The sequence below is a fragment of the Myotis lucifugus genome, unplaced genomic scaffold (assembly GCF_000147115.1).
Source record: "Myotis lucifugus unplaced genomic scaffold, Myoluc2.0 scaffold_97, whole genome shotgun sequence".
Taxonomy (NCBI): Eukaryota; Metazoa; Chordata; class Mammalia; order Chiroptera; family Vespertilionidae; genus Myotis; species Myotis lucifugus.
Genome location: NW_005871145.1, coordinates 3453973 through 3478331, shown reverse-complemented (window position 1 = coordinate 3478331; position 24359 = coordinate 3453973). Strand labels below are relative to the sequence as shown.

Below are 24359 nucleotides of genomic sequence, written 5' to 3'. Positions count from 1 at the left end.
TCCAACGGATTAGTAAAAAGGTTACTTGTGTTCAAAATATGTGACTATCCCTCTCAGTAAGTGACACATAGGAGTGTTACAGGGTTGAGGGATTCTGGCTTTACTCTTTTCTTTTTCTTACCTACTCAGTACTAAATCTGTTCAGAGAAACACAGAGAGAGAGACTGAACAGTTTGGCTATAGACATCAGATAGCTAAAAAGATTTAAGTAAAGAGATTGTTAGATATCTTTAGTTGTAGGTGTCACCTGAAAGTACCCCTATAGAATTGGAGGGAAAGGCTCTCTTCATTCATTGGAAGTGTTGGCCTTACTGAAGAGCAATTTGGATATACTAGCAAAAGTCTTCAAAGCATGAATACTTTTTTATCTAACAATTCTACTTCTAGAAATTTGCCTTAAGAAATTAATTCAATGTATGTGCAAAGTTTTATTCTCAAGGCTATTTATCATAATGTTGTTTGTAGTAGTGAAAAATTAGAAACAACCTGTATGTACAAATATGGGGGGGACTGATTGGATAAAATGATGGTCATGTTTTGGAATACTATGCAACTATCCTATATAATAAAAGCCTAATATGCAAATCGACTGTATGGCGGAATGACCGGTGGAATGACCAGTCACTATGACATACACTGACCACCAGGGGGCAGATGCTCAATGCAGGAGCTGCCTCCAACTCGTAGGCCCCAGGCCAGCCAAGGCAGGTGCCAGCTGGGGGCCCCCCCGATCGCCCTGCAGGTCACCCCACAGAGGGAGGCGACCGGGGGCGGGGCCGATGAGTGGGCGGCGCCAGGCCAGCCAAGGAGGATGCCAGTGGGGTCCCCCTGATCGCCCCACTGGTTGCCCCACAGATCAGCCTTGATCGCCGGCCAGGCTTAGGGACCTTACCTGTGCACGAATTTCGTGCACCGGGTCTCTAGTTTAAAATAATGCAGAATTTTTAATTATAAGGATAATTCTATGTTATATCCTATATAATAAAAGCCTACTATGCTAAGTATCCGACTGTTTGACTCTTCAACCAGTTGCTATGATGCACACTGACCACCAGGGGGTAGATGCTCTTGACCAGTAGGTTAGCTTGCTGCTGGGTCTGGCTGATCGGACTGGGCAAGATGGGCTGGACATGCCCTGGAGCCTTCCCACGGTTCCTCCCCAACCCCGGTTGTGCATCGGTGGGGACCCTCAGCCTGGCCTGCACCCTCTCACAATCTGGGACCCCTCAGGGGATGTCAAAGAGCTGGTTTCAGCCTGATTCCACAGGCCAGGCCGAGGAACCCCACCGGTGCACGAATCCGTGCACTGGGCCTCTAGTTTATTAATAAAAAAACTAGGTGATAAAAATAGTATATATGGTCTGATCTCACTCTTAGAAAAGTGACTGGATTATAAATTATCTTTGTTTCCTTTTTTGCTTAGTTATGCTTTTCTAATATGTTTTATAGTGACTATATAGTGCTTCGTAATAAGAAAAAGATAACTTTTAAAAACCAAAAAAATTGAAATATCTTTCATTTGTCCCATCTATAGGGAGATTCCATGGAACTAGAAATTTGGTGTCTTGAAATGAATGAAAAGTAAGTTCTCTATCTTTGGTTCCTTGGTTGTGGTAGCTGAGGATAAAGCAGATGACATCATGTGAAAAACAGGGCTTTGTTATCAGTCATAGAGGGTGTTTTGCTCACTTAACAAAACCAGTAGAGCTTCGCTACAATGCTCATGCTTGGCTTCCAGCCCTAGCACAGAGATGACCTTCAGAGGGAGCATTAGTCCAGAGAGAATTCAGACATCACAGGGAAAGGAGCGGAGAGAATGCTGAAAGGGTTTGTTGTTTTCCCAGGGTACAGATAGTTCTCTGATTAAATCCCTAGGGAGCTCTTGTAACGTGACTACTCTATTTTGTCTGTTTTCTGTGTGGCAGACGTCCAGTGAGATTTCCCCTCCCTACTTATACAGTGTTGGTCATAGATTGGGAATGCATGTTATTCCCCTTCTGTATTTTCTTCTTTCAAGGCAGATTAGCTTACCTCCTGCCTGAAGTTTCACTTTTCAAGAAGGTTATACATATAGAAAAATAGAGGAAATAGCAACACATCAAGAGAAAAATTTTTGTAATAAAAATATGTAGTATGGTATTTTTTTGGTAAAAATAGAAAGCCTGTGCCAGGTTATAGTCCAAAATTTTAGTACTAAACAGATGTGTAGAGGTAAACAGCTCATAAGATGGTACATTGAAATTGTGATTGCACCTTCATTAATGGTAGCTGAGGATAAAGCTACCATTAACTACAACATTGAATTACTGTCTTTATTTTATTTTTTAATATATTTTTATTGACTTCAGAGAAGGAGAGAGAGATAGAAACATCAGTGATGAGAGATAATCATTGATCAGCTGCCTGTTGCACACCCCCTACTGGGGATCGAGCCCACAGCCTGGGCATGTGCCCTGAGTGGGAATCCAACTGTGACCTCCTGGTTCGATGCTCAACCATTAAACCACACTGGCTGGGTTACTGTTTTTAATTGTGTTGCTTTATTTTTTAGAAAGATAACTGCTTCAACGCTAGAAAAAATATATTGGGTGCCTATTGGTGCCTGTCTGCCTGTGTCCAGTATATGAGAAAGTGAAACTTTGGTTTATTGACTTATTTCAACAATGTGTTGGTAAACTGACAAATTACACCTTTACTTCAGAGCATCTGTTAATAATTAATTTTACACATTTCTAGTGCTTAATTTTCAATCATCTCTGTTGGCTCTCATACTCTGAATGGTGTATTTGGACTGCAAAGCACTTTATATTCTGTCAGAAGTTATGAATAATGCTAACAAGTTAAGCTTGGTCAATAGATGGAACATAACTAATATCTCTTTAGCCATTGCATTTCTGTTCTTTGTTTTATGTAGTTGAATAGGAGAATGCTGATAGTGTCTGTGTGCTCCACAGGTGTGATAAAGAAATAAAAGTTTCCTACACTGTGTACAACAGATTGTCGTTGCTGCTGAAGTCTCTCCTGGCTATAACGAGGGTGACACCAGCTTATAGACTCTCCAGGAAACAAGGACATGAATATGTCATATTATACAGGTAAACAGCTCACCTTAACTCACTTGTCTTCCTCATCACTTTGCACATTGTCTGACGGCATTCAGGTATTATTTATATTCTGTGATAAATTTTTGAATAGATGGTTGGTTGGATAGTTGATGCTATAGCTTTACTATGATTGTCTATCCATTTTTTCTTACGAACTCAGCTACCAAGTTCCTTGTCCTTTTGTTTGTCCACAGTCATGATTCCTGTGTATTGGATTTTGAGGTTCTACTTACAGGACTTCAGAGCAGGGAAAGGAGCTTAAGACTTTAAAAAATAGACTATCCTGCCCTGGCTGATGTGGCTCAGTTGGTTGAGCATTGCACCGAGAGGATGCCAGTTTGATTCCAGGTCAGGGCACATGCCCAGAAGAGGGTGTGTGCAGGAGGCAGCCGATTGATGTTTCTCTCTCATTGATGTTGTTCTCCTCTTCCTTCCTCTCTCTAAAATCAATAACAACATTTTAAGAAAACAACACACATAAAAACAGACTATCCTGAGCAGATTGTAGCCTTCTATATTCCAGAATTAAAATAAAACTTTTTTTCTAACAAACTGCTAATTCAATTTGTTTTTTTTATTTTAATTTTTTTACAATATAATTTTATTGATTTCAGAGAGGAAGGGAGAGGGAAAGATATAGAAACATCAATGATGAGAGTGAATCATTGATTGGCTGCCTCCTTCACGCCCCCTACTGGGGATCAAGCCTGTAACCTGAGCATGTGCCCTTGACTGGAATCGAACTTGTGACCCTTGAGTCCATAGGCCGATTTTCTGTCCACTAAGCCAAACCAGCTAGGTCCGGTTTGTTTTTTAAACAGAATTAAAAAAACAAAAACAAAAAAACTTTATTGATTGATTTTTTACAAAGAGGAAGGGATAGGGATAGAGAGTTAGAAACATCGATGAGAGAGAAACATTGATCAGCTGCCTCCTGCACGCCCCCTACTGGGGATCAAGCCTGTAACCTGTGCATGTGCCCTTGACTGGAATCGAACCTGGGACCCTTGAGTCCGCAGGCCGATGCTCTATCCACTGAGCATCTATAAACCGGTTAGGGCCAGTTTGTTTTTTAATTAGTTGTGTGGATATAGAGAACTAGTCAACAATTCTTTGAGTATTGTCCTTGGAATATTTTACCTCAACAAATATTTATTGAGTGCTTTTTTTAAAAAAAAATATTTTTATTGATTTCAGAGAGGAAGGAAGAGGGAAAGAGAGATAGAAACATCCATGATGAGAGAGAATCATGGATTGGCTGTCTCCGGCAAGTCCCCCACTGGGGATCGAGCCCACAACCGGGGCATGTGCTCTTGACCAGAATCGAACCTGGGACCTTTCAGTTTGCAGGCCGATGCTCTATCCACTGAGCCAAACTGGCCAGGGCTGGATGCTTTTTTAATGTAAGCATTGTCCTAGGTCCGAGGTAGAACTATACAGAGGCCCTGCCCTATGTGTGTTTCTAATCTAATGGGGAAAACAGTTTAGTACATTATGAGTACATGCATAATTTAATAAAAAGCAGGATTTGAAAACTGCATAGCAGTCTCAGGAAAAAAGTACTAGGAGAACATAGAGAGGGAACATTGTTCTGGCTGGGAGATATAAGACAGGCTTCATGGAGGAAGTGGCTTTCAAGCTAGACCTTGAGGCAGAGAAAATTTCAGCAGATAAAAAGGAGAGAGGTAATTATTCCAGGTGGGGACTACAACAGATGCAAGGCATAGAAATGGGGGCGAGGTATGAACTGTATCACGTTGTCCGATGGACCAAAGTGGCGATGTAGAGTTTATGTAGGAAAGTGTGAGAGCACAGCATGGAAAGCCAGGAGTCCCAAATCATCCAAGACCTTTTTTAATATTAGTGACCAACCATTGGTTTTTAGCCTTTGGCTTACATGTATAGAGCTGGTTTTGAAAAGAATTCGGATAGCAGGATGGAAAGACTTAACTAGGTCTGTTGCAACAATATAGTACCTGAGAGTAGTTATTAAGTCATTTCTTTAACTTTTTTAGCAATAATCTAGCACCCTCCCCATGTTTATTTTTCCAGGTAGGAGAGAGAGGGAAGAAGAAGCTTATATATCAGCTGCCACTTAATTGTTCTTTTTGTCTCTCTTTTGTTGTTGTTAATCCTTACTTGAGGATATTTTTTTCATTGATTTTTTTAGAGAGAGTGGAAGGGAGGGAGGGGGGCAAAGAGAGGGACAGATAGAATATGAATCATCAATGTAACAGACACACATTGATTGTTTCCCACGTGCATTGTGACTGGGGTTCGAACCTGCAACCCAGGTACGTGACCTTGACTAGGAATCAAACCCACAACCCTTTGGTGCGTGGGCCGACGTGTACCATGCCAGCCAAGGCTATTTTTCTCATTTTTTAACCAGTCCTCTCACCATATACACCCCCTTGCCTGCAGCTTAATTAAAGTAGTAGCATTATTGCTCCATTAGGAGAGGTGTTCATGTAGATAAGAAAATAAAAGTTTGTTTTATTTTGTTTCTAGGTGCTTGCTTTAGAGGCCATTAGAATAAAGAATCTGGTAACATCTTTTCTTTCTTCCCTGCAGGATATATTTTGGTGAAGTTCAGCTGAATGGCTTAGGAGAAGGTATGTATTAAAGTTGAAAAGCATTTGTAGTGTTAAGAGCTCACCTGACTTAAGAGATGGGCCTTGGTGCTGCCTGTAATAATATGCAGCTTATGATTTTAATATGTCTGATACAAATAAGGAAAAGACAGGTACGTGGTTCCAAGAGCCACTAGAAAATGAATAATTTTCCCAAAGTTCCAGTAACTCAGCATTGTTTCTTATTCTTTATACAACTGTCTATTTCCTAATTTTCTACAATGAGCATGTTAAATGTTTCTGATAAGCATTCAATTTGAAAAATTGGAAATGAAACCGAGAAAATCAGGAAACAGCAAAGCCCTGACTCTTTTCCATACTCAGCTCTGGGGTGGCAGCTTGAGTGGGAGTGTAGTTACTTCATAAATTTCAGGTGTTTGTCGCCCTAACCGGTTTGGCTCAGTGGATAGAGTGTTGGCCTGCGGACTGAAGGGTCCCAGGTTCGATTCCGGTCAAGGGCATGTGCCTTGGTTGCGGGCACATCCCCAGTAGGGGGTGTGCAGGAGGCAGCTGACCGATGTTTCTCTCTCATTGATGTTTCTAACTCTCTATCCCTCTCCCTTCCTCTCTGTGAAAAATTAATAAAATATATATTTTAAAAAAAATTTCAGGTGTTTGTGACAAACTCCCGGTGCCCCTTGGTTCTCATTGAGCCTGTGTCAGTCCAGGCAGGGTTGGTTAGGACTCGCTAAAGCTTTAGGATTAACAAGTGTTATACCTCTTTAGAGGTAGTTTTATCTGAAAATAGAGTGCTGTTTCCCTTGCTAAAATTGGTCAATATAGAATTAATTGAAAGAAAAAAATAACACACATGAAATTGAGGCACTCAGGGTGCTACGTGGATAATGCCAGAGATTGTGTAGGCTGAATGATTCAAGGAAAGAGACTGGGGCAGTATCAGTATTCTCTGGGGAGGAAGCTAATTATTTATCTCTTCTCCTAGGTTTCCAAACAGTTCGTGTTGGGACAGTGGGCACCCCTGTGGGCACCATCACTCTTTCTTGTGCTTACAGAATTAACTTGGCATTCATGTCCACAAGGTGAGGAAAGAGCATTGGAATCCAAAAGAACTCTTCCAAAGATATTAATGTTTCTTTCACCCAAACTCCATAGCTAAGCCTGCTGTTCAGCTTTGCCATTGCTGAAATCAGTTCCCTTCTGAAGAAGAGAGTCAAGAGAGAGCCCAGTTTCATTGGAAAATCTTATTGAGTGTCCCAAAACCAACAATGTGGAGATGGTGGTTTATATTTGGGAAGCTATAGTTAAGGGTCTGGTGGTTCCTGCTAATAGATATTAGGTGAGGGCCCTCTGAGGACTTCAGGGAGGCTGGCAAGGCATTCTAACAAGTATTGCAATCTGCATATTGCGTTACAGGCAATTTGAGAGGACCCCACCTATCATGGGGATTATCATTGATCACTTTGTGGACCGTCCCTATCCCAGCTCCTCGCCCATGCACCCCTGCAATTACAGGTGAGGAATGTGAAAGGCGCTTTCCCATACTGCAGCTAGCAGAAGCTTCCATCTGGCACAGGTACACAGGGCACCTTTATCAGCACTCACTGATGGGCCTGGGGCACTGATGGAGACACCACATGGAGAGAATGGAATGGCTAGCTTCCTTTTTTGCTGCTGCCTATAAGGTACACCCAGACGTGGGGTATACAGAATGTCTCACAAAATTCTTGGACATGTTGGATCTTGACAGTAGTGATTTGACTTAGAGATAAGAGTGGCAGTAATTTGTGGAATGTCCTTTGCAAATCAAATGGTTTTCAGGTTACCATTGGCACAATTCAGTTATACATGAGAATCAAATATCTTCAGGCCTAGTTCCCAGAAAACAGTTCTAGAATTCTCTAGAGGTTGGAATAGATGTGTATCAGGAAGGATACTATCTTTATGTGAAGGACTTCTGAAATTGGATACGTTTGTCTTTGGAGTCTAGACTTTTGTTTTATTGTAGTCTGTTGCTGACAGTTCTTTGACCCCAACACTGGCCAGGCTTAAGCAGATATTCTCAAATGATATGTCAAGTAAGATGTTTGGGTTATAAAAAAAAAAGTCATTGTCAACCTCTAGATGCTGCTCTCTGGAAAGTAAAAGTTAGGCACAAAGGCTAACAATGTGTGTGAAGGACATTACAGAACCCACGGATCACCCTTATTTCTATTGTCCCAATTTACAGTTAAAGACAGTCTTGTTGTAAAGCTGCCTACATGGGCCTGGCTGGCATGGCTCAGTGGTTGAGCATCAACCTATGAACCAAGAGGTCAAGGTTCGATCCCTGTCAGGGCACATGCCTGGGTTGCAGGCTTAATCCCTAGTGTGGGGCGTGCAGGAGGCAGCCAATCCATGATTCTCTCTCATCATTGATGTTTCTTTTTTTGTTGTTTTAAATATATTTTATTGATTTTTTACAGAGAGGAAGGGAGAGGGATAGAGAGTTAGAAACATCGATGAGAGATAAACATCGACCAGCTGCCTCCTGCACACCCCTCACAGGGGATGTGCCTGCAACCAAGGTATATGCCCTTGATTGGAATTGAACCTGGGACCCTTGAGTCCGCAGGCTGACGCTCTATCTACTGAGCCAAACCGGTTAGGGCATCATTGATGTTTCTATATTTCTCTCCTTCTCCCTTCCTCTCTGATATCAATAAAAATATATATTAAATAATAATAAAAATATAAAGTTACCTAGACGGTTTGGTCTGAAATTATGAAGGACTCAGCAGAGCTCTCTTGCTGAACTCTTATGATCTCTGCCGAAAACAAACTTGCATCTCTTTGTGTCCTTTCTAAAATCGACTGCCACCCCCATAAAATTCATGATTTCCTTTCCCCTCACTGTAGAACCGCTGGTGAGGACACTGGAGTAACGTATCCTTCTGTGGAAGATTCTCAAGAAGTGTGCACCACCTCTTTCTCCACCTCACCTCCATCCCAGGTAGGGGGAACAGGTTCTGGGGTGATGGTAGTTATTTGGCACATGGTAGTTATGGGCCTAATGAAATGGTGTCAAAATTTAGAGTTTCTTTTGATGGTGGTGGTGATTGTTTCAAGGGGTTCTTTTATGCGGTGAAGAAGAGCCTTCTTATCCAGCAGGTAATAATGCAGTAACCATTCTTAACCTACATTACATGTAACCTTGCCTTCCCAGGGACATCTTAAAATTCCCTAGAAAAATCAGTCACAGAATTCCATACGCATTCTCATACCAGAGAGATACTCTAACCTACCTTGTTCATTTGGTAGCTACTTCTCATTTGAAGTGGTAAATATCGTTCCCAATAATGGACGAAGCACTGAAGGAGCCAATAATTATTTAGCATATTTTAGCATTTTGCCAGTTAGAAACGAGCAGTGCAGTTTTTTTTAATTTTTAAAATTTTTATAATGTTTTATTGATTTCAGAGATAGGAAGGGAGAAGGAGAGAGTGAAAGAAACACCAATGATAAGAGAGCATCATTGATCAGTTGCCTCTCCTACACACCCCCTACTGGGGATCCAGTCGGCAGCCCGGGCATGTTCCCTGACTGGGAATCAAACTGTGACCTCCTGGTTCATGGGTCAATGCTCAACCACTGAGTCACACCAGCCTGGCAGTGCAGTTTTTCTTAATAGTTGACACAGATTTCTACCTATCTGCATTTTCTTTCTGAACATTTTTAACCATTTACTTTTCCACTTGAGTCCATCTTCAGTGTCAAACTGAATTTCAATAAAACACAGGCTCCAAACAGTGTTCTCAGATTCCCAAGAGGAAGCACCTGTGTGGCCTTGTTGTGTAATGAACATGGTACCGAGACTGCTTCCGCTAAGGAATCATTTTTGCCAGCTGGTTGAATTTCAGGGCAATTTCTTCCCTTCCATCCCAAGTCTTTCATTTTCTGCCTCATTCATTGCCTGCAGATCCCTGCTTTGCCTGCCCAGCATCTCTATTCCGTCCCTTTTGACTTTGACATTAGACAGTTTCTTCTAGACCAGTTCAGTTCTACTTTCCTTTAAACTGGCCCAGATAATCACCATCTTATTTTGGGGACCCAACAACTTAATTTAGCTATCCATAAGTTTTTATTTTCTTTGGTTTTTAAATTAAGAAAATAATTTACTTTTATTCCATCCTGGGTTGTTAGGAGATATTGGATTAAAATTATGGTTCTAAGCTGTTTCAGAAGTAGAAGTTAGGCACAAAAACTAATTTAATGTGTGTGAAGGACATTACAGAATCCTCGGGTCACTTATTTCTATTGTCCCAATTCAGAGTTAAAGAGCGCCTTATTGTAAAGTTGCCTGGACAGTTTGGTTTGGGGATATTATTATTCCTCTCTCCACATCAATCTTTGTAGGCGTGAGTGCTCTGGGGGTAGCTTCTGGTATGCTTACTGACATAGAGCAACACTGACCAAAAAAGGGGGGGAAAGCCCACTTTCTTAATAGTGCACATTAATGGAAGTAGATTACTTTTTAGATAATGAAATGTGAATATGTCAAGTTTAATGTTCTTTAAAGTTTTGTTTTTTAAGTGATAAATTCATAAACAATAAAGTTGTGACTTGGGAGATATGAGGGATGGTGAAGCTGGGCCTGAACACATCAGTTTGTCTATCTGATAGAGAGGGAATTTAACCCAGCTCCAAAAATAAAGGCAAGTTAAGTCATTTCTTTTTTTTTTTTTTAATATATTTCTTTATTGATTTCAGAGAGGAAGGGAGAAGGAGAGAGATAGAAACATCAATGATGAGAGAGAATCATTGATCCGCTGCCTCCTGCACACCCCCTACTGGGGATCGAGCCCGCAACCCAGGCATGTGCCCTTGGCCGGAATCGAACCTGGGACCCTTCAGTCCCCAGGCTAACACTCTATTCACTGAGCCAAGCCAGCTAGGGCAAAGTTAAGTCATTTCGGCATGGTATGTTTGCATAAAAGTTTGTTGACCTGTGTAAGGAGAACCTATCTTTTTTCGTGGTATCAGTTGCCTGTTGTGTCTTGTCACAGTTTAAAAGTAGATCACATCAAGATCTTATCAATTCTCAGCACCCCATGTGTGAGCCCTGTTCCTATCCCTGAACACCTCTAATCAAGGTTGGTACAGTTTTGTGTAGAAATACTCATTTTGAACAGAGCGAGAAAATCATTTGCCATCAGGTCTCCTCATTCCTGTAAATACTGAAATAGTTTCTTCCTTGGTTTAACTTAGGGAATTGCACAATTGTTCAACAACTTCTATTTGAGCTTTTGCTAGAGTCCAATTAATACATGTTAATGTAATGTTTGTTTCACCAACAAAATAAGGATCATGTTGTCATTTGAGTCTAGAAATAGTTAACAGTTGTGATCCTGAACCTGCTATTGTGACTTAAGGTCCTACCTTCAATTCTAAGCATTAATTAGCTAGTTGGTGAGACTTATTAAAGATGGAACAGCAAGACCCAAAAATAAGAATAAGAATACACATGCGCCCTAACCAGTTTGGCTCAGTGGATAGAGCGTCGGCCTGCGGACTCAAGGGTCCCAGGTTTGATTCCAGTCAAGGGCATGTACCTTGGTTGCGGGCACATCCCCAGTAGGGGGTGTGCAGGAGGCAGCTGATCGATGTTTCTCTCTCATCGATGTTTCTAACTCTCTATCCCTCTCCCTTCCTGTCTGTAAAAAATCAATAAAATATATTTTTTTAAAAAAAGAATACACATGCACGCACACACTCAGCCCTATGCCTACATCTGTACACTCTAACTCATCTTCCCTGGAATGGTGTAGGAAAGTGCAGCTGGGTACCTGGGTATTTTAAAGTTCCGATCAACAAAGGTGAACTTTTTAAACCTGTCTCTGAAGATTCTGAGTCCCCAGAAAAAGGCATTCTAACATTTTAACCTGTTTCCTCATTCATCCTGAGTACACCTTTCGGCTGCTCTTGGGCCCTTTCAATTGGCGGCCGTTCTCTAATATCTTCCCATCCTCTTGACTAAAGACAGACTAATGCTTGGTTCAGGGTTTTGTTTTGCCAAGTCATTCCAGCTCGACTCAGCTGTGTTTTCCACCTGCTCATCAGGGAGACACGCATGCAATGGAGCACCCTGGGATAAACATGTCTTCAGACGCTTCCAGCCGTCCTTTTGGGAAGGCATCATGCAGCTTTCTCCCCGTTTCACGCCTGACCTCCATTGTGCATTTCAGCCTCTGTTGCTACTGCCCTTTGGAGTTTTTTCACTTCTTTCTCAAGTCCCTTTTCTTCTCTGTTTCTCCTGTCTCTGTTTGTATCTGTGCACAGTGTGTGTTTACTGTTACAAAGGCACATTTTCAGACCCCTACTCCTGTGGTGACGGATACCCTGAGGGTCCCCATGGCAGGACTGGCCTTTTCCCATCAAGTGAGTCCACTGGGAAGAAGGGGATAAATTAGATGGCATCTTTTTATTTAAAAATTGTAAATAAAGTACAGGGTATCGCTATTTAAATGTCCCCAAGTGTTCTGTGGGTTATTTTGAGGCTTGGTAATTGATTTTTAACAGGACATAGCCATAGCAAGAGCAGCCCAAAATAGGTTTTTTCAGTTCCCCCCTCCTAATGATGTGAAAAATACATGGAGTTATTTATATCTTCTTTCCAAATAAACAATCCAAGAGTGGTATTCTTTCTTTTTCAACATAAATAGGAACCCTCCCATACCCAGAGGTGAGGGAGGGTGTGATTAGAGAGACGCCTTCTGTTCCGAAGGGACCTCAAGGACGAAGGAGAAAATAGAATGACCTGAGAAATACCGATGACTTTGGCTCCAAGTTCTGCCCCGGCTTGTGCTCCACAGACCTGCTGGGCTGGACACAGAAACAGTTAGCTGAAAAAAGGGGGTGGCAAGGGAATCATTTGAGGCCTTGGTAAGGCCACAGAGCTTGGAACCTCAGTCCACTGCAAACAAGTCTGTTTTTATTCATCTAAAAAGAAATGTCCTGGTCTGTCCCTTACATCAGGCCCCTCGGACCCTGAGGATGTAGGCTGGGATCCATTCCTTCCCTTTCTTCTGATCTTGATCATTAGTCATGCTCCAGGATTGCCTGTTTTTTCCTCCTCTTTTCCTCTGCCCTTTGTTTTTCTCTTGCTTAGCTCTCAAGCTCTCGCCTTTCCTATCAGCCTGCTGCCCTGGGCGTTGGATCAGCTGACCTGGCTTATCCAGTAGTGTTTGCAGCTGGCTTACACACCACACATCCTCACCAGGTATCTTTAAAGATGGGGCAGACCCTGGGAGTTCCTGTGCTGCCTCCCTGCCCTCAGGCAGTTGAGAGGCCTCTTGAGATACCAGTTTCATTCTAAGTGTTTGGAAGCAAAGCTCTTCTGTGACTTTGGAGAACTAATGTGACTCTGAGAGGAAGGGGCCTCTTAAACTTCAGAAAAGCAAGAAGAGCTTCTCCCTCTTTCCTTTTCCTTCTGTAGTCATTGCCGTGCATGTCTCCCATTAACTGAGTCCCAGGGAGGATAAAGAGCCAAGGTTTCCTGCTCAGTAGATGGCAGCATTGGTGATGGAGAAACTCATACAGAAACAGATACTATCATGCTAGGCCAGGAGTGTCTTCTGCCTGAGGCTGCCACAATTCACTGTATTTTTCCATTTTTCCCTAAAGCTCATGGTTCCAGGGAAGGAAGGTGGGGTACCTCTTGCTCCCAACCAGCCTGCTCACGGTGCCCAGGCTGATCAGGAGAGATTGGCAACCTACACCCCTTCTGACGGGGCCCACTGTGCTGCCACACCTTCTAGCAGGTGAGTTCCTGTCTTGGCTCTGCCCATGCTCAGGCCAGGGAGGGGCGGGTCTGCCCTGAAACGCGCTTATTTGTTATTGGTAGAAAGTGGCTCTCAGATCGCTTCTCGGCCTTTTGGCTAAGATCAAGTGAAAGTGGCTCTCAGCATTGGCTCAGGCTTGGCATCTGCGCCTTAAGTATGCATTCCTTTAAGTTCCCGATAAGAATCTTATATTGCAGCTGGTGTGTAAGGAAGCTGGCCCCGCTTCACTAGTAACAGTAAACAGCAGGGGCTTGGCTCTTACCACCTTCATCCAGTGAGGGGGTTTTCAGATGTTTTTCTTTTACCCAAGATTTATTCTCGTGGATTCGGTCTTCACTGCTTCCTGAGGACCTGAATCTGAGCCATGGTGCCTCTGTGATGGTGGTCAGGATTGCTTTTCTTTTTCTGCTATGTGAGTGCTTCATGGAGATCGTTTAGAAAACTATTTTTTCTCATTAAATATTTTTAAAAATCTTTTGTCTTTTTTTGGTTGCAGCAGTTGATACATTCTGTGAAATTTAAATGATTCATTGATTAGATAGGAAATGAAAGTTTTCATAATCCCACCTTACAAAGATCACCACGGTTACCTCCTTTGAGAAGAGGAGAGGATTTCAGAAGAATTAAGTAACTTGCCTAAGAGCAGTTAGCTTGCAAAGTGGCTGGCACAAGCCTAGCTAGGCTCCTCGGACTTAAGTCCTGCTCACTCTTTCCATTACACGCGTAGCTCTCCCGTGGGAAGCTGGGCTTCTTGATCTGACCTGCCCTCCCTTGACTGGAAGTCCCCAGAGGTGATGACGTTGATTACCCTGCCACATCCTCAATGAACTTTTGGATAATAGAAATTCCCGTTTTTTTGTTTTGTTTTGTTTTGTTTTTTCATTCCCACGGTGGAGTGGTAGGAAGGGAATTGTTTGGGAAGGTCAAATTTTTGCACCTTCCATTAGGAAAAATAATTATTTTCATTCCTGACTTCCCAACTTCTATCCTCTTATCCCTCCCCCTGTTAGATAATCAAAGGAAGATCCTGTTAGTCCTTTTACACTCTAGTTTTTGAGCCTCGACTCCTAGGAGTAAAGACAGGACCCTGTACAGGAGGTTCTTAAATGCAGGTGGTCAGAGCACAGGCCTTTCCTCAGTGGTTCTTCTCTTGGCTGGAGCCAGAGGCCACTTGGGGTTTACAGCCCTCGCCCCACCTTGAGCCCCTGCTTTTGGCCAGAAGAGCTTTCCTAGAAGCCTCTGCTGCTCTCAGGGCTGTGGCTGCTGGTCTGGCAGCCACAACAGGGGCCCTTGTTTCTCTGCTTGGAGTGCCCTCTCATCCAGGACCCAGCATCAGACTGGAGGGTCGCAGAGGGGTCAGTGGGAACAGTGACACTGAATGTATCCTTGACCGGAGGGATGTTTGGGGGTGAGGAGAGGGCAGGATTCGGAGCACAGAGGACCTCAGCCCTGGCGATTTGTCATGGGTTAAAAAGCTCTGGCTCTACAGACAGTTAAATTTGGGACTCTCGATTTGGAATAATGTTCCTTGTGAGGTAAGGTTTAAATTTCAACATTGTACTATACCATCTTAATTGCATTTTTAGACAACTAAGCAAAACCAAAATAAGGAGATGGAAAGCAGCTAAAATCTTGAGTCAGTCTGTAATTAATATTTAAATTACAGTTTTGGGGAACTGCTTGCCTATATGTATGATTGCTATATGCATGGTGACTGAAGCTTATTGGTATTTCATAGAAGCTTTACACAAGTGTAACACTGAATTGTGTTCACATATGCATAGTTTTAGTTGTTTCAGGAAGTGTTTCCCTCTGCTCTCAACTTAAGAGGGCAGGGTGACAGTGGCAGCGGCCAGACCACAGAGTGCCGTTTCCCACTGAGTGGGCGGGCGGGGCAATTCCCACCCTAGACTGCAGCCCACAGAGGGTAGATTCATGGGGAACCCAGGAGGCTCTGCTATGGGTTGGGAATGAGTACCGACATGACATTTCTTTTCCAGCGAGGACACTGAAACCGTATCGAACAGTAGCGAGGGACGGGCCTCTCCCCATGATGTCTTGGAGACCATCTTTGCCCGAAAAGTGGGGGCTTTTGTCAACAAACCCATCAACCAGGTGAGTTTTCTGCCGCTGCCACCTGCGAGCCACATCTGAGTGAGGACTTACAGGCGGGTCTCTTAACTTGGGATTTGTGCAGCCACCGACATTATGTTTGAATTGTGTAAGTGTGTGTGAGAATTTTTGTGAAGGGTGTTAATAACCTGTGACACCTTCCAGAGAAAGTTAAGAACTATTTATTGTAGGTGGTAGGAACAGCACCAGTTGTCTGACTGGTGGTGTCAGACCAAACCTGGGTTCAGCAACCTCAGTACTTGGGTTCTGGCTAGGAAAGAATTCAGAGCCAAGACCCAAACTGTAAGAGAACATTTATTGGGTAAATTACATAGGTAGAGAAATAAGTAATTCTTAGTAGAAATGGGCTTAGGAAACAAATTATGGAGGTAAAGGAAGGGCCCTTGGAGCTTGGGAGTGAGGAAGTTAATGGCAAGGTGCATGGGGGGCTGAGGGGAAAGGGAAAGGCACCAGCGGCTGTGCACTGAGTCCCTTCAGTCCTATGAGTTTTAAGGGTGGAGATTTTAGGGGAGGTCCCAGGGGAAGATCTCAATAAAATATTCAGTAGCTTTCCAGGTGTGTCCATTCAGGGTTGTGGTCTCCACTGATTGATTGTCTGAACGGGGGTGGGGGTGTGTCTTTTTTATTTTTTAATATATTGTATTGACTTGAGAGAGGAAGGGAGAGAAACATCAATGATGAGAGAGAATCATTGATTGGCTGCCTCTTGCATGCTCCCTGCTGGGGATCAAGCCTACTACCCAGGCATATGCCCTTACCAGGAATCTCAAACTGTGACCTCCTGGTTCATAGGTCAGTGCTCTACCACTGAGCCACACGAGCCAGGGGAGGGTGTCATTATTCAGTGATGCTGGTCCCCAAGTCCTCTGTGGCTGGTTTTGTTGCTTATCTGGGCCTGGAGCTGAAATACAACTGAGGCCTAGATGTTATTTCTAGGGAGGAAAGGTCAGGGGGTCCAAACCTCCAGACCAGACCAGCGATATGCTAGGGGAAGAAAAGTCACCCCCAGGTGACTTGAGGGTCCCGCCTTACAATTGATTGCTTGGTACCTGGGGTTTTCCATCCTGATGACCTTTTGTACTCGCCCATCGCCTCTCCTCTGCTCATGTCTGTCTAAAACTACCTACAACATATTGTTCTGTGATCTTTTAAGCCTCCTATAGTAGAGGGAGGCTAGACACCATTCAGTACAAACACAGTGCACTGAAGTGTCTGCCTCTGAAACTTGACAACCATTGGTTCTAGATGCCTGTCACTACTGGAGCCAATTAAGTGGAGACAGGGTTGAATTATACATGAGCATTTGTTCCAGTAATGCTGGCTGTATTGGAGAGCAGCAGGACATCCACGAAAATCTTCTCTGCAACCCTCCCCCTCCCATCAGTCAACTGCTTATATTGGGTAGGACAGAGATTATTACCTGGGCAAAAGGAATAAGAGTGAGTGTACTAGGGTATTACAAGTGTGAGGAAATAGGCAAAGCAAGCTGGGGTGGGACTCCATTGTTTGGGCAACAAAGTTGTTAATCTTTTCATGATAATAGGCAGTTCTTGAATGAGAATGGACTGCATTCCAGGGTTGACTCCCAGGTCCAATGATGACTCCCTGGGGCAAGGTTGACTCCCAGTCTCAGGGTGTACAACTCCCAACCAGGTTAGAATGTGCTTTCTTTAATCAGAACAAAACAATCACAGTTACCAGAGCATGGTTAATATTTCTTATTTTATTTCTTACTAGAGGCCTGGTGCACAAAATTCGTACACTTGGGGGGTCCCTCAGCCCAGCCTGCACCCCCTCGCAGTCCGGAAGCCCTAGGGGAGTGGGCCTAAGCCATCAGTCAGACGTTCTTAGTTCTGCCGTGGAGGTGGGAGAGGCTTACGCCACTGCCGCTGCACTTGTCAGCCCTGAGCCCGGCTTCTGGCTGAGTGGCGCTCCGCCTGTGGGAGTGCACTGACCACCAGGGGGCAGCTCCTGCATTGAGCATCTGCCCCCTGGTGGTCAGTGCGTGTTACAGCGACCTGTCATCCGTGGTTTGATCAATTTGCATATTAGCCTTTTATTATATAGGATAACTAAAACTAGTCCCCAATGTTCGATCTCTGCCCCCTAACACCTCGGCCTAACTCAGTAGGAAGTTCCTCTTCGGCTCTGACATTGAACAGCTGTCACTGAGTTACTGTGGGTCAAGCTTCCAAAGCGGAAGTCCTGGGGTCTTGGGAAGCCCTAACCCCTGCTTATGCTGTGGGCCTGTGATGGGAGGTGGTGGAAATTGGGGGATCTCCAACACGAACCTGAGGGGCAGTGTGGTCAACCTGGTGCGAACTTGCGCTCCAGCTTCTGTCAGCTTCTAGAGAAAATGGAAGATGGGTGAGGGGCAGGCACTAATACTTTCTCCTGTGTCTTTTCAGGTGACATTGACTAGTTTGGACATACCTTTTGCCATGTTTGCTCCCAAGAATTTAGAACTGGAGGATGCTGATCCCATGGTGAGTCTAAAGTTTCCAGTGAGATGGTATGGAAGTCATTGTCCTTCCTGGGCACATCACTGTTCCCAGACCATCAGCCCTGCCTGAGGCTTAGGGATTTGCAGCCAGCCCTGCTCTCTTACAGAACCCTCCCTTGTTACAGTAACTTGCCCCCAGTGCACAGAACCAGCCCCTTCCTCTGCTTTATCCTAAACCAGGTGAATCCTCCAGATTCCCCAGAGACTGAATCTCCTCTCCAGGGCAGCCTGCACTCTGATGGCTCCAGCGGTGGCAGCAGTGGCAATACCCATGACGACTTTGTCATGATCGACTTCGTAAGTTGCCTTCACCTTCCTTGACCTTTGCTGCCCCAGGGGAAATAAACCTAGAGGCATCCATTGCACTCTAAGGGGACCTCCTTCACAGGGAACAGAGGGGCCCCCACTGGGCAGTGTATGTGGGAAACCTGCTCCCATAGCCTGCTTGAGTACATTTGGAGAGCAGTGAACAAGAAGGCATTTAGTTTCGAGATGACATATGCATTCGACTCTAATGGAGATCCAGTAGGTCTATTCATGCCTGATGATAGCTATGGCATTTAAAGCAGTGGTTCTCAACCTTGGCTGCACATTAGAATCACCTGGGATCTTTAAAATCCTGATTTCTGGGCCTCATCCTCCGGAAATTCTGTTTCTTTGTTATGGGGTGGGGCCACAGCATTAGTAACAAAGAAACAGAATTTCCGGAGGATGAGGCCCAGAAATCAGGATTTAAAAAAGATTCCCAGGTGATTCTAATGTGCAGCCAAGGTTGAGAACCACTGATTTAAAGGAAGATGATATAACCCTAACCAGGGAAGGGGAAAGGTAACAGGATTAGAATTCAGCTGTCCAGAAGAGAAAAGGGTAAGACTTCTCCCCCTAAGATAAGCCTGGAGCAACCTTTTCTTTGATAATTTACTGGAAGGAAAGAGGGTTGTTCATCTCTGATTTTCCTCTATGGTCCATGGTAAGCTAAACTGAGTCTGGTCTTATTTTTTAAGAAACCTGCTTTTTCTAAAGACGACATTCTTCCAATGGACTTGGGGACCTTCTATCGTGAATTTCAGAACCCCCCTCAGCTGAGCAGCCTCTCCATAGATATCGGGGCACAGTCCATGGCTGAGGACTTGGTATGGAAACCCCTTCCCGAACCCCATTTCATCCTCTGACCTTCTTTCTCCCTTGATGTCATTTCTGCTCCACAGACCTGGAAGTTTCTTCCTGTTACTACCCCCTCTCCCACACCTCCCATCTTCCCGGTAATAGGAAAGAGACACTGTTAGACCATTCTCTTCTTTTTTCTTTTTTTTTCCAGTATCTTCTTTTGATTGCACTTGAGATTTGCATTATGCCCGGCAGTCATTGTCTTGAATTTGCTTGCACTCACTTCCTCCTTTGCACAGGCTCAGCATTTCTAACAGCTCTCACCTTCAGCTGCTTAGCTTGCCAGGCAGATGCCAGGTGAACAGGGCAGAAGAACCCTAAGGTCCTGAGCATTGGTGCTCTTGCTCTCTCCTTCGAGGGCCATTCCTCAGCTGGTAGTGCTTCTGTTTAGCCAGGTGTCCTGACTGTCATTACCACATCTGCACTTGGGGATTCTGTCTCCTGCCTTGCAGTGTGGGGGGCGCCCTGGACGGCCACAAGCTTTGGGTGTCCGGTGCCACGAGATGCCAGGGTCCCTCTGCCTGAAGTGGGGTGTCCCCTCCAACATTGAAATCACAGGGATGACTCTAGAATGGGAATCTAGGAATCGCTGCCCTTGTAGTAATAACAATGCAGTGATTATGTAATTATTATTAACATTTATCAAGGCTTTTGAGGTGCCAACCATTTTTCTAACTGCCTTATACCATCTTCAACAACCGAAGAGGTAGGTTGTCTTACCTCATTTTATAGATGAGAAAACTGACACTGTGACCAAATGACTTGCCCAGTCAGACTGAGCTTACAAAACAGAGCTTTGATCCCAGAGAGTCTGGCTTCTGATTTTAGCCAGTGGAACCCCCACCCCCACACACTTGAAATGTGGTGGGAGGAACTGCCCAGGAAGGCTCTCAAAGTGGCGTTGCAGCCAGTCCTTCCCAAGCTGCCCGGCTGTCCGGTGTGTCTGGGCCACTTTAGGAATTCTGAGGTCGGAGATTGTCCCACCTCTTCCAAGTACCTGGTGCCTGTCAGGAAATCTGTGATCATTTAAACTCTTCATATCCAAATTTTCAATGGAGATAGACCACAAGATTAGGTCAGATTTTTTTTTTAATATTTAAATTTTTAATTAAAAAAAATTTTTTTTTTTTGATACCTGAGGGCAGTTAAATTTAACTCCTCTTGGTTCTGTTTTCTTTTTTATTCTCTTCCAACCCTCTCTAACCCACCCCTCCTCTGCTGGTGGCAAGATGCAGGTTCCTAGGCCTCACCGCAGACCTGCTGACCCGGAGTCTGTTAGGAGTGTGGTGGGACTGCCTTGTCCATGTGTCCCAGGGCATTCTGACGCCCAGCACAGGGTGTGAAGAATCTTTAGTAAATCTTTAATTTTGAGCACTGTAAACCTACTGTTCAGTTCTAGTGTCAGTCTAATCTGTGCCAAAGATATTCCATGTTTAATTTCTGTCGTCCTGTGGGTGGTGTGGTCCTTTTCTATGTCATTAAGTGTGGGGTCACTTCGATTCCCGAGGCCATTGTGTCAACCCCCTCCCGAGCCCCACAGAACCCTGAAGCCCTTTGTCCGCTGCCTGCGCGGTCGCCCTGAACTCTGCTCTCCTGGTCCAGCACTGCTGAGCTGCGCCCCCTTCCTCAGCCCAGGGTGGCGGCGCTGGCTGTCTCTTCAAGGCCCTCCCTGAATGAGCAGCTCTTCTCTCCCCTTCTGGCACAGGACTCGCTACCAGAGAAGCTGGCTGTGCACGAGAAGAACGTCCGAGAATTTGATGCCTTTGTGGAAACTCTGCAGTAAAAGTTGGTGTCCTCGCGTACCAGCAGCTTCCCCTTGTTGTGGTCCCAGGAGACAGAGCCTCCCATTCATCAGCTATTCCCATTCCTCGTCCTGCTCCAAGCCAGGTGGAGGGGAGGCTGGTTTCCCCCATGGGGACCCCGAAGTCCCTGCTCTTGCCCCTCCTAGAGATTTCATGGCAGTAGTCAGGCCCTGTGAGAACATTTGAGAGGACTCGCCCTCTGGCCTTGGAGATGGGGAGACTCTTTGTGACAAAAAGGTCCTCTGCAGGCAGGGCCTGCTGCTTCTGTTCACAAAGGCGGCCCTCCCGTTCTTCCCACACTGGCCCCTTGCCTGTCACCGTTACCACCAACCATGTAACATTCCAGCTGGTGGCCCAGAGATTGGTGTGGAGGCAGAGAGAGGAAGGAGACGGTGCTGGGAGGAAGGGCTCTCGCTCTTTGGTTCTGGTATCTTCCTCTCTCCCTCCCTCTGCCCCGTACTTTTGGCAATATGACAGGCCTTCTGCCCTAGATGAGAACTCTAAAGTCAGCCATTCCCACCCTTGAAGGTTGTGCCAGCCCCACCCCCAGCAGAGGGTCTGAGCAGCCCTGGCGGCTGCCTGTGCTCAGCTCCTCAGCTACATGGAAACCAAATCCTGTGTCTCTAGGGTTGGAGTCACAGAAGTTCTCTTCTCTTCCCTCCCCTGTTGCTGCTCCTTGGTTCTAGAATATGGTAAATATTTATTACTTTCAGAGAAGTCAGATATTTTATAGAGAAATTATGTTTGAGGTTAGATGTTTTCACTTGGGGAAGGTGAAGGGCCTCTTCCTGGGGCAGGGCCTGTTCCTGGAGGTTCCCCAGATTCCAGGTTGCTGCTCTGGGGGTCTTCCTTCCCACATATGGAAGGTGGGAGCCAAGAACAGGGCTGGTGAGGGCAACAGACCTCCCAGACTTGCTGCATTTGCACTGACAAGAGGCTTTACCTTGGACACCCACATGTTCCCGCAAGAGCCTGGATCTCTCACGGCGCCTGCAGTGACTGGCTTTGTTCTGGCAGCTGAGGAAGCCGTGTGTGCTGTATGTGGTGACCCCTGGAGTCGTGCTGCACATCGTGTCCAAGGGCATTATGTGTTCCCACTGGTGGCCTGGGGATGTCCAGACTGGCCCCTCCTGGGGTACTTGCTTCTGTTCGTCAGGGCTGCGTTATGGGCCCTTTTCTCCTTTTACCTGGGCCTGGCCACCACCCTCCTTTAATCCCACCATCTGTACCCTGCCCTGAGGTTTACTGGTTCCTTGTTGAGAAACTAAAGCTGGCACATGATTGACTTAACCCTTCAGGTATTGTTACTTGGGTAAGTCAAGTGCTTGGCCTCACCCTCCTAGGCTGTCCCTCTACCAGCCTAACTGGTTGTCTTGGCCGTGGAAACCTAGGCCTGCCCCTTTCCTCCTGACCCACCAGGGGTATTCATTGGCAGCAGCTGGAGCACATGGCCCTCAGCTGCTTGTAGTAAATGCATGTGATATTGTTCCCACTGACGAAGCTGATCTCTGAGGGCTTGAGTGGGCTCTGATGCTGTCTCCGTTAGGCTGAGCCCTGCCTGTGCATGTGTTCTCTGCCACAAAGAAATGTTCCCAGCAGTGGTGTCCAACTGGCCCTCCTATCTTTGGGCCAGAGCACACCCAGGGCCTGCTAAACCAATCCACAGCCCAGTGGATTATCCTCACGGCCCCAGTGCTGAGAAGGGTGGAGGCCCATGGCAAGTTATCTGTTGCCTTCCTCCCCCCTAACCCACCCCAATGTCTCAGCCACTGCCCTTTTGAGGCCAAGTGTGGAAGGTCCTGAGTGCACAGACTGAGTCAAAGCCTTTGGCCTTGATGTCCTAATTGTTGGCCTGTGCAGGCAGCAACCTTTCTTCAGGACCCCATCAGTGAGAGGCCAAGGAGGAGCAAAGCAATGGTCAAGGCTGGCCCTTGCCCCTCAGCCCTGTACAATGAAAGGTGTGAGCCTAGACCGACTTCTGCAGCACTGGGGGGCGGGGCTGGGACCAGCCAGCTGTCTCCAGGGGGCAGAGTCCCTCCCTCCTCCAGCCTACCTGGTTTGGAAATACTGAGTTAGACTCTAAAATGTGTTCAGGAGATTTCCAATAAATTCTTTTCTGTACTTTACAGCTTCCTGTCCTGCAAGTTGTCTAAAATCCTAGCCCACTGCCTCCCACTTCTGTGCAGGCCAGGGTCAACCACAGGCTCAATGGGAGGGGAAGAATGGTGCCATGTGACGCTCAGAGGCTTCTCAGTCACAGCTGTTTTGACTCTAGGCATGTGGCCACCTATCAGCTGTACAAGCCTGGGCCGGTCAGGAAAGCTTAGAGCCTCGTTTTCCTGGGTTGTAATGTCCCATTTCGGGGCTTCAGTGAGATGATGTGTATGAAGTAGGTGTGCATGTTAAGCACACTCACAGTAGAATCTCCATAAAATGTAGGCCAGTCTCATCAGCTCTATTCCCCCTGCAACACATCGCTCACCATGCAGCCTGGCCTGGAGGCAATGGCAGGCCTCTGGCTAGAAGGGAAAGACAAGACAGCCTTTCATGTTTCCAGCAGAAGCCAGCAGGGGGTGTGGGGCTCCCCAAGCTGCCTTGGATCTGTTTGCTGATCAGTGTGTGGGGTTGTGGCTGAGCAAACCAGACTGAAGGGAAGAGGTTGGGTGAGTAGCAGGGAGTCAAGGGCTCATGCCAGTTTGTGTAGCTGCCCAGGGCACTGGGGTGGACTCTTTGGGGATTATTCCTGCCTGGCCCCCTGGGGACTTCTGCAGCAGGCATCTCAGCCCTGGCCAAGCGGCCCCCTGCCTCCCAGTTTGTGCCCCCAGTGGGGGAAGGAAGCTGGAGTGGAGCCAGTGTCCCAGAGGCAGCTGCTGTCTGGGTTGCCTCCGGAGCCCTTCAGGCTGAAGGCAGCCCCCCGGACAGAAAAAGGCTAGTTAGAAAATTCTAATTTCAACCCAAACCAGGGGCTGAAAAGAATGGGGCCCACCCACTGTAATAGGCTGGGGAGCCCTAGCTTGTTTGTAAACTGCACACAACAATGGTGCCTGAGCATTCAGCCAGTCAGGATAGAGTTGGCGAAACCCTGGGTTAGAAATGGCAGCAAACATTCCCTGGTGTCCTGACCTTCAATTGGGATCCCCCCAAAGCAAAGTGTTCAGTGTCCCCAGCTCTGAAGCTCATGTCCTACCCCTTTAAAGCATATCCCTACAATCCATCCCGAGACCTGCTGTTGCTAAGGC

General features: G+C 45.7%; 2 protein-coding genes across 9 annotated transcripts in view; one reads left to right on the top strand and one right to left on the bottom strand.

Annotated features, from left to right (window-relative positions):
- The window catches only part of HARBI1 (harbinger transposase derived 1), a 36798-nt gene extending 18841 nt beyond the window's left edge, over nt 1-17957 (bottom strand). The window contains exon 1 of one of the 2 annotated variants that reach the window (XM_023756638.1): nt 17940-17957. The gene's annotated coding sequence lies outside the window, so the exon portion shown is untranslated. Of the gene's footprint in view, nt 1-13777; nt 14763-17939 lie in introns of those variants that run through there. The other variant, XM_023756637.1, reaches the window with a different exon arrangement.
- The window catches only part of ATG13 (autophagy related 13), a 32075-nt gene extending 8827 nt beyond the window's left edge, over nt 1-23248 (top strand). For 5 of the 7 annotated variants that reach the window (XM_006091994.3, XM_023756635.1, XM_023756634.1 and 2 more), the window contains 12 exons: nt 1535-1581; nt 2955-3095; nt 5679-5719; nt 6681-6777; nt 7112-7210; nt 8594-8687; nt 13358-13494; nt 15516-15630; nt 18057-18134; nt 18332-18448; nt 19156-19284; nt 21024-23248. In XM_006091994.3, the coding sequence (XP_006092056.1) occupies nt 1535-1581; nt 2955-3095; nt 5679-5719; nt 6681-6777; nt 7112-7210; nt 8594-8687; nt 13358-13494; nt 15516-15630; nt 18057-18134; nt 18332-18448; nt 19156-19284; nt 21024-21101 (1173 nt within the window). In that variant the 3' untranslated portion in view covers nt 21102-23248. Of the gene's footprint in view, nt 1-1534; nt 1582-2954; nt 3096-5678; nt 5720-6680; nt 6778-7111; nt 7211-8593; nt 8688-12013; nt 12113-12842; nt 12954-13357; nt 13495-15515; nt 15631-18056; nt 18135-18331; nt 18449-19155; nt 19285-21023 lie in introns of all 7 variants that reach the window. The other 2 variants (XM_006091987.3, XM_023756633.1) reach the window with 2 other exon arrangements.
- The last annotated feature ends 1111 nt before the right edge of the window (nt 23249-24359 follow it).